The sequence below is a fragment of the Physeter macrocephalus genome, chromosome 18 (genome assembly GCF_002837175.3).
Source record: "Physeter macrocephalus isolate SW-GA chromosome 18, ASM283717v5, whole genome shotgun sequence".
NCBI classification, from domain to species: Eukaryota; Metazoa; Chordata; class Mammalia; order Artiodactyla; family Physeteridae; genus Physeter; species Physeter macrocephalus.
Window position 1 is genome coordinate 87,174,567 of NC_041231.1, and position 9,286 is coordinate 87,183,852.

Here is a 9,286-nt window from a genome sequence, read left to right on the forward strand (position 1 = left end):
GCATCTTGCTTTCCAAAACAACGTGACTTTGAAAGCACAGCTCCTTCTGTTGATAAGGTGGGTGGCTCTGAAAAGAGCCTTTGGGTTTGGAAAGATTTGATGTTGCAAAGAACGACGGACTTCTACTTGCCCTTGGCCTTGTGGTGGCTCTCGGTCTTTTTGGGCAGCAGCACCGCCTGGATGTTGGGCAGAACGCCGCCCTGAGCAATGGTGACTTTACCCAGCAGCTTGTTGAGCTCCTCGTCGTTGCGGATGGCCAGCTGCAGGTGGCGCGGGATGATGCGCGTCTTCTTGTTGTCGCGAGCCGCGTTGCCCGCCAGCTCCAGGATCTCGGCCGTCAGGTACTCCAGCACCGCCGCCAGGTACACCGGTGCGCCGGCCCCGACCCGCTCGGAGTAGTTGCCCTTGCGAAGCAGGCGGTGCACTCGGCCCACGGGGAACTGGAGCCCGGCCCGCGAGGAGCGAGTCTTGGCCTTGGCGCGAGCTTTGCCTCCTTGCTTGCCACGTCCAGACATACTGAAAGTAAAAACCTACCAATATGAGTTAGGTCTGAATACCGACAGCGAGAGCTACCCTAATTATAGTTTTCACTGGGCGCGAAAATGAAGGTGTACCATTGGCTAAAACTAGTTTTACTTAACCCAATGAAATCGGATTTTGAAATACACTTATTTTTATTGGACAAAACTGTTACGTGACGTTTCCAGGATTCAGCACCAATCAGACGTTCGACTTTACTCACTGCCTCCTTTGTTTAAGAAGCTGTGAAGGAAGAGCACTCAGCCTCGTTTTCATTCTTCCTGTTATTTTTGAACTGTTTGGCAGTTAACTCCCCACCATGCCTGAACCCTCCAAGTCTGCTCCGGCCCCGAAGAAGGGCTCCAAGAAGGCGGTGACCAAGGCTCAGAAGAAGGACGGCAAGAAGCGCAAGCGCAGCCGCAAGGAGAGCTACTCCGTGTACGTGTACAAGGTGCTGAAGCAGGTCCACCCGGACACCGGCATCTCGTCCAAGGCCATGGGCATCATGAACTCGTTCGTTAACGACATCTTCGAGCGCATCGCGGGCGAGGCGTCGCGCCTGGCGCATTACAACAAGCGCTCGACCATCACCTCCAGGGAGATCCAGACGGCCGTACGCCTGCTGCTGCCCGGCGAGCTGGCCAAGCACGCCGTGTCCGAGGGCACCAAGGCTGTCACCAAGTACACCAGCTCCAAATGAGCCAGGCCGCAGCGGAGCGAGCGGTAAGGCTAGGCCCACACTCCAAAGGCTCTTTTCAGAGCCGCTCAATCATCTGAAGAGAAGTGGCACTCACTTTATACAGCAGGTGTTTCTTATTTGATGCAAAGTAATAAGTTCCGCGATTCCTTTTTTTTTTTTTTTTTTTTCTTGTCTTTAAACAACAGAGATTTATTTTCTCACAGTTCTGGAAGCTAGAGGGCCAAGATTTGCTGTCAGCAGGGGTGGTTTATTCTGAGGCTTCTCTCTTTGGTTTGCAGATGGTTATCTTTTCTGTCTTCATTTGGTCTTCCTTCTGTTCGCGTTTCCTCATTTTCATCTTGTTAGAAATTACTTCCACTACAATGTAGGTGGTGCTGCAGCAATACTCGAGACATTTTTATTATGTTTTTATGTCGAGAAGGGTGAGGTTCATTATCAGACAAACGTAGTGAAGAAGGCAAAATGCACTTTGTCCCAAAGGAAAATCCGCTCGCCTTTAAGTTTGAACCCGGCAAAAGATTTTGCTAACAATGGCTTGAGCGCTCCATCCTAATTTTAACGTGTACATACCTGACTAATGAATTGCTTGGCACACAGTAAGAAAGGTACAAATCGTTTTATTCACTTATGTTTTCTTTAGGGAGGGGTGCTGGCTCTCCTCTCCTTTCCCTGGGTTTGGGTTTGCCAAATATTAAGTTAGAAAGGCAGAGGAAAAACAAATGGAAGTGAGAATCCAATTCAAATGATCGCACACATCAACCAGGTGCCACGTTTATCGATAGCCAATCCAGACGCTGCGCGCGCAGTTTGAAGTTTACCAACGGTGTTCCTCGTGAGTCTATCCTAATTGGGAGATTTCTGGGCCACGCGGCTTTGTTGGAATAACTGCCATTTTCTCCACTCCCTAATTTCTCTGAGTGAAATTCCTCTGTATGGGAGGGATTAGGTCCTACTCCTGCCATTACTGTGAGGATCCTCTCCATGTTTTCTTTCTTTCTGGATTTCACTTGCATTTACTGTTTCTCTATTAATCGGAATAAATTTTTTAAAAATAGAGAAGGGCTGTTCCCCTATCCTCAGTTCGGGAAACCAAAATCCATCTCTTCATTTTAGGCCCTTAGGAATGAATGGCATATTTAAAAACTATTTTAGTCTTTACAGGGAATCAGCATGGAAATGCTTCCCAAAAAAGTATGTTATTCTACAAAGTGACCACTTGATGCAAAAATTACCGTTTGTTCATATTGCATATGAAAATACATAGGTGACCTAATATGTTTAATTTGCAGTATGCCAAGACAAATGAGTGACTAGCCATGAAAAGTCTCTTAAGGACTAAAGTCTTGCGATGGGGAAACTATGAATCTTTGCTTAAGGGCTTACATTCAGAATTAATAAGTATGACCTACATCTTTTCAAAGTATTATATTATTTTTTCTAGGTGACTTATAATTTCAAATTTCTGACTTTTTATATAAAAGAATAATTTTAATGTAGGTTATAATAAAACAGAGACAAAGCATTTCCCAGAGAATTTCTTCATGTGCTTAGAATGAAGAAAAATATCCATTAATAAATTAAGGGTTTTTTTTAATATGTTTTAATTCTTTAAAAAATGACTTTTTATATCGTGTCTGCTTTAATTGTGAAAATAATACAGGATATAAAATTGAGAGTGTAGGCATGGCCCATTCATGAATAAAATGATAAATGTTCAATGTTGACAACTTTCTAAAGTCCTTGCACATGTCCAAGAAAAAAAAGAAAACTATAAAGTTACACCTCATTTGATGTGACTCTGGAGTTGCACCTAAAATATAGCTCAAATATATCAGTGTCTTTTACTAGTTGGTTCTTGTGGAACAGTGTTTTGAGAATATGAACTATATAAAAATATCCCACTCAAATTTGGGACGTGACATTGTATAAATGTAACACTGGACTTTTAAAAAATAATTTTTTAAGAAATATTTTATGTGCATAGCATAACATTGCTAAGTTAATTTAATTTTATTTTTTGCCTTGTTTTCCTCATGTGTGGAATGAGACCAACAAATACTACCTCAGATGCTCATTGTATTTAATTTTGGCTGTGTTGGGTCTTTGTTGCTGCGCGAGGTCTTTCTCTAGTTGCGGCCAGAGGGGGCCACTCCTTGCTGCGGTGCGCCGGCCTATCACTGCGGTGGCCTCTCCTGCTGCGGAGCATGGGCTCTAGGCGCGCGGGCTTCAGTAGTTGTGGTACGCGGGCTCAGTAGTTGTGGCTCACAGGCTCTAGAGCGCAAGCTCAGTAGTGTGGTGCATGGGATTAGTTGCTCCGCGGCGTGTGGGATCTTCCCGGACCAGGGCTCGACCCCCTGTGCCCTGCATTGGCAAGCGGATAATCACTGTGCCACCAGGGAAGCCCTTAAAAAATAATTCTTCATATTAGTTTGATTGTAGCTTCGTTTTAATTTACTCTTTCTTCCCCAACATTTTAAACTGATATCTTGAAAATAAACTAGTGAAATATTAAGATAACTCTGTATGTTTTAATGTATTTGTATTTGGCCAAATAGCTGTATTTGACCAAAAATCTTAAGAAATTGAAATTCAATGCTGCCTGCAATTAAAATAATTTTACCATGATATGAGTGTGTGCATGTATGTATATGTACATATATTTATGCATATACATATAATATACACATAAAATATGTTTTATTTATACACACATTACTAAAATATGTTATATTTTAATTTTTCCAACACTCTTACCCCAAGAGGGTGACAAAAAATATAAAAGCATTGACTGTCTAGTGTCTGATTATTTTAGGCTCTTGGTACAGAACAGCAGTGAGATGGAGAGTATAGAGCCAAACCTTTGAGATTTTTAGCTCTACCATTCCATTAGCCAGGATACACTGTATACATGCATACATATATATTAAATTTTAATTTCTATTATATTGTTATTATATTCAATGGAATTAATAGAATAATCAGAAAGTGGAAAGTGTGGGAAAAATTAAAATTTCATTTTCTTTTAAAATAACTGGTGTACAGATGATAATGACTGGGAGAATCATTTGGAACAATGCATTGCAAAAAGAAAACATAGTAAGAGCATCCTCATGTTTATGAGCTGTGGACTATATTAATTCTTCCAAAAGCTCAAAGTGAAATATTAAAATTACTAATGTATTATGTGTATCTTAGAAATGTATACCTGGATAAAAGTCCATTGTATGCTTTATAAAATTTTTAATAATACTGTTTTTTAAACACATTGTTTAGATAGGCAGCCCAAAATCTAGTAAATTAACCTTGGTGAGGTGATGTTTTATATGGCAGAGAAGAGTGAAGCTATCAGCTCAAGAAGAAAAGTGAGTTTGATTGAAAAAAAAAATTTATTTGGGGACAAGATAAAGGACTTTCTGTGAAAAGAGTAACAGGCACTTAGCCTTTAAAAACAGGGTTTTTATTCTGTCATCATAGTGTTCTCAAAGTCATCTGATGCAGCCAGGTGCATCACGCAAAACTGTCTAACATAAACCCTGGTATGGAGATTTCCACCTCTATTCAAGAAACTAAACTCCTTGAAGAGGAACTGATTGCAAGTTTTGAGACAAGGGAAATTCTGATGGGTCTAGAACACCATGCTGACTGAAAGCAAGGATGATCTCCCATGTTTGGAGTAACAATAAAGAGAGTTAAGATGAGAGTGGCAAGAAAGCCTGAAAGAATCCCCACAGTGTAAGTAGTGCTAACTTGAGAATTAAAACTAAACAAACAGAACAGTTGTAGTTGCTTACTGGAATAGATTCAGCATATAAAAAGCCATGAATCCATGATAATAAGCAATTGGAACAAATACTACAATGAGCTGAATAAGAAGTTTACCTGGTGTGTCTCACTATTCATCTTTTCCCAAGTCTTTGTGCCCTATGTCCCTGAGATGAGCATCTTCTTCTCCAGAAAGTGCCTGGCTTTCCAGCCTTAAGGTTCTGTTGTACTTATATTAGGGGAAACTCCACCTCCTGCAATGCTATAGTATCAAGTCTCAAAAAAGAGCTCCCTGAGAAACTCGCTGATGCTTTGTTCAATAAAATTTCAGGAGAGCAAATTGCATTTTAATGATTGCCATTGTTGGAAATCAATCCAAACACTAATTCCCAAGGCATTCTCAAATTGTCCTGTGTACCAGCTTCTGCCACAGCCATCCCCAACACTACCACCAACAATGTGGTTACTAAATAAATAAATAAAATGTTAGCTTTCTCTTTGTCCTAAAGGCAGTGATTCTCAAAATGTGGTCTGGGGACCCCTGGGGGTCCCTGAGATCCTTTTAATGGGTCTGTGAAGCTAAAATTATTTTCACAATTATCCTGAAACTTATTTAAAAGATACTTGCAAAATACAGAACAGTGCTAATCTTCTTACTAATTTTTTAATTTCGAAAAATATAACTATCTTCATAAAATATGTATGTTGAAAAGGGTTTATTGTAATTTTTAAATGAATTAATAAAACAAATATTCTTTCAGTTTTAACTTCTAATAAGGTAAATATCAATAGTAGTAACCTACAGAAACACAAATTCTTTGGATCCTCAATACTTTTAAAACGTGCATGGGTTGAAAACTTTGAGAACTGCTGCCTTAATAATTATGTCACACTAGGACTGTCTGATTTACTGTTTTTCAAATTATTTGGAAATAATTTCCTGTCTACTTATGCTACCATCTGAATACACAGATCCATTTGCTTCATTTTGCTGTTATATTTAGGGATTTGGCTTTTTAAAATTTAACCTTATCCTTACATAAAATATTCTTACATAGTTCCAAGGTCAAATCAAGGTATGTTCAAAGAGGTCTTTCTCCTTTAGCCTATAGCCTCTCTCATCTTATAAGTAACAATTTTTAATGTTGTGATTTAACTTCCCATTATTTGTTAATTAAAAGCATACATTTGTGTATTCTTAGTTCCCCTCTATTATATTTTTTAATATTTATTTTATATTTATTTGGCCGCCTCGGGTTTTAGTTGCGGCATGCGGGATCTTCGTTGAGGCATGCGGGATCTTTCATTGTGGCGCGCAGGCTTCTCTCTAGTTGTGGCGTGCAGGCTTTCTCTCTCTACTTGTGGCGCACAGCCTCCAGGGCGCGTGGGCTCTGTAGTTGTGGCGCGGGTTCCAGAGCGCGTGGGCTCTGTAGTTTGCGGCACACGGGCTCTCTCATTGAAGCGTGCAAGCTCAGTAGTTGTGGCGTGCCAGCTTAGTTGCCCTTTGGCATGTGGGATCTTTAGTTCCTTGACCAGGGATGGAACCAGCTTCCTCTGCATTAGAAGGCGGATTCTTTACCACTAGAACACCAGGGAAGTCCCAGTACCCCACTACTAGATAAACAGTAACATCTTACACATAATTTTCTCTACCTTGGGTTTTTTTTGTTTTTGTTTTTTTTCCTTTAAAATATATATCCTGAAGCTCATTCCACAATAGTATATGGAGATTTTCTTCCTTTCTTATTTTCTTGCTGCCTAGTACCCTGGGCTTTCTTCTTTTTCTGATTCTTGGCTCTGTAATTCATTTTATTGCTAGCTGCCTGACCCTTCAATCAGATGTTTTCTAGTTGTTCTAAGCATCAGGGTTTATCTGAGTTGCCTAGTCTACTATTACTGGATCAAGGTATAGTATTTGTTAAAATGTGTTTGTTTGTTTTTTTGAGGTACGCGGGCCTCTCACTGTTGTGGCCTCTCCCGTTGCGGAGCACAGGCTCCGGACGCGCAGGCTCAGCGGCCATGGCTCACAGGTCTAGCCGCTCTGCGGCACGTGGGATCTTCCCGGACCGGGGCACGAACCCGTGTGTGCCCTGCATCGGCAGGCGGACTCTCAACCACTGCACCACCAGGGAAGCCCCTAAAATGTTTTTTTAAATGTCAACCCATAAATTACTCTAGGACTTCCAATCCTTAAAATCTTTAAAATGCAATTGTGTAAAATTGATATGGGTCACTGCAAGCATACCCTGTGGTCCAGTGATAACTCAAGTTCTTGCTAATGATGCTCAAGTTAGCACATCAGTTGCCATAGTGGGTTAGTTGTTCATGATCAAAGAAGTGAGATGGTAAATTGAATGTAAATAAATACTAGTCACAGGACCAAAGGAAGAGACTAAACACTATATTGTTGGTTCAAGAAATCAGGTTTATAAATTTGAAGAAATCAATAACTTTTGTGAAGTGTCTGTGAAGCCCAAAATTTAAACACACAGAGATTAACTGCAATAACTTATCAGTAAATGGTAATAGGATATACCTTAAAAAGTATAGGTTATATTTGAGTCAAATCTCTTGAAGTTTAGGCATTTCATTCTGGCTCCTTTTTTTTTGCAGTGTCCACACCAAAGAGCTTAACATTCAAACACCTTCACCGCACTGTCAAGGACATTTTTATCAAAGCTACCATCTCTTCAGTCACATCTTTTTTTTCCTTGAATTTTCACTTATGCCTTGTTTTCCAGAACTACATCCATCACTTTGTGCTTGAGAGGGATCCTTCTGAAGTCATCAGAACAATTAACCTCATCAGAGTACTCAGAATGACATCTACTATGGATTCTCCGCTTCTGGCATCCTGACAATCCTCTGATACATTTTTGTTGGATCCAAAATCTTGGTGGAGGGAAATCCCTGAACAACATCCTGACTTCTTAAGGTGGGATGCTTATCTCCTTAGGCTACATCAGACTGTAGTTGTTGCTTACTTCAAGCCTAGTGTTAAATTTTCACAGTGACCACACCATGAAACATAGACCTCTACAAACCACAAACCATGACTTTCAATAATTTTTCGGTTGTAATTTGGTGGAGTTAAGAAATATAGAAGAATATATACGATTCATCTGCACCGTGCCCTGCTGCTCCAGTGTCCTGGACCTCAGTCCATCCTATGTAGGAAGATGATAGCCTGCCTTAGAACTTTAAGGCTACTCTCATTCCATACCTATTTTCTAGATGAACAAACTGATGCACAGAGAAGGGGAGTATTTTGTCTAAATAGCTAGAGGATCAATGACAGAATCAGTTTATAAACCTCATTGTAGTGGCCATCAGTGTACAAATGATAGATTTTGTGGTCTTTTGTTATCATCAAACTAAATTCTTTCAAAACAAATGGAGATGACCCATTCATATTTGTTTTAATAGTGAAAAAGATGCCATTCTTTATTTGAAAAAAAAAAAAGTTTCTCCCTCTTTTTCCCAAGAACAGGAAAAAAAAAAAAAAAGGCAATTTTTTTTTTTTTCCTTGGAGAATACTGGTCAGATTCTCTTTGGAGGGTCCTATAGCTCTACCCTATCATCATCGTACAATTAACAACTTTCGCCTTTCCTGTGGGAAACAAGCCTGTATAGCAAAGTCTGCCTGTTGATTATAGTACTGAAATTAAGACAAACTAAACTCCGTCTGTAACTTTTCCAGAAGACAGTGTTTGAAAATTGCAACTTATACTCACACAATGCTTGCAGACACCCTGTATTTCAATTGTTGGAAATATGTGCCACCAAGGAGCAGAGAGAAACCTGCCCACTGAAATTGCGCCACGTGAAACATGGAGTTGTTGTTATATCTCTTATCTGACCATTATTTCTGCCTTGAAAGCAGTAATGAAATAGACAAGAAGAGGCCTCTCCCTGAAGCAGCAGCCCCCCTGGGAAGACCCGTTATACTCATTCTCCCAAAGGGTCAGCAATCCAGGTTTGCCCAAGTGAAAGGCTAAAGTATCACTGTGGATGAGACCTGAATGCTGTTTAATTATTTGCAATAGATACAATGTAGTTATTTTTAAAGTTGACATTTAAACATTAACCTATCCTTATTCTTAGTTTCTTTTGTCCTCCTCATTCCAAAGAATTCTTTTTTTTTTTTTTTTTTTTTTTTTTTTTTTTTTTTTTTTGCGGTACGCGGGCCTCTCACTGTTGTGGCTTTTCCCGTTGCGGAGCACAGGCTCTGGACGCACAGGCTCAGCAGCCATGGCTCACAGGCCTAGCCGCTCCACGGCATGTGGGATCCTCCTGGACCGGGGC

General features: G+C 40.2%; 3 protein-coding genes across 4 annotated transcripts in view; 1 reads left to right on the plus strand and 2 right to left on the minus strand.

Moving 5' to 3' along the window:
• The window catches only part of LOC102988970 (uncharacterized), a 30,314-nt gene that overhangs the window by 7,244 nt on the left and 13,784 nt on the right, over positions 1 to 9,286 (minus strand). The gene's annotated exons all lie outside the window — the stretch shown is intronic.
• Positions 123 to 515, minus strand: LOC102987662 (histone H2A type 1-D). The gene has a single exon (XM_007105829.2). It carries the CDS (start codon positions 513 to 515, stop codon positions 123 to 125), a length of 393 nt encoding a protein of 130 aa, XP_007105891.1.
• Positions 737 to 9,104, plus strand: LOC102987948 (histone H2B type 1-N). 2 transcript variants are annotated; one of them, XM_007105830.4, is made up of 2 exons: positions 737 to 1,242; positions 7,723 to 9,104. In XM_007105830.4, the coding sequence occupies exon 1, from the start codon at positions 839 to 841 to the stop codon at positions 1,217 to 1,219; it is 381 nt and encodes a 126-aa protein (XP_007105892.1). In that variant the 5' UTR covers positions 737 to 838; the 3' UTR covers positions 1,220 to 1,242; positions 7,723 to 9,104. The 2 variants fall into 2 exon arrangements, with proteins under 2 accessions (XP_007105892.1, XP_007105893.1); XM_007105831.4 differs by lacking the exon at positions 7,723 to 9,104 and adding an exon at positions 7,595 to 7,683.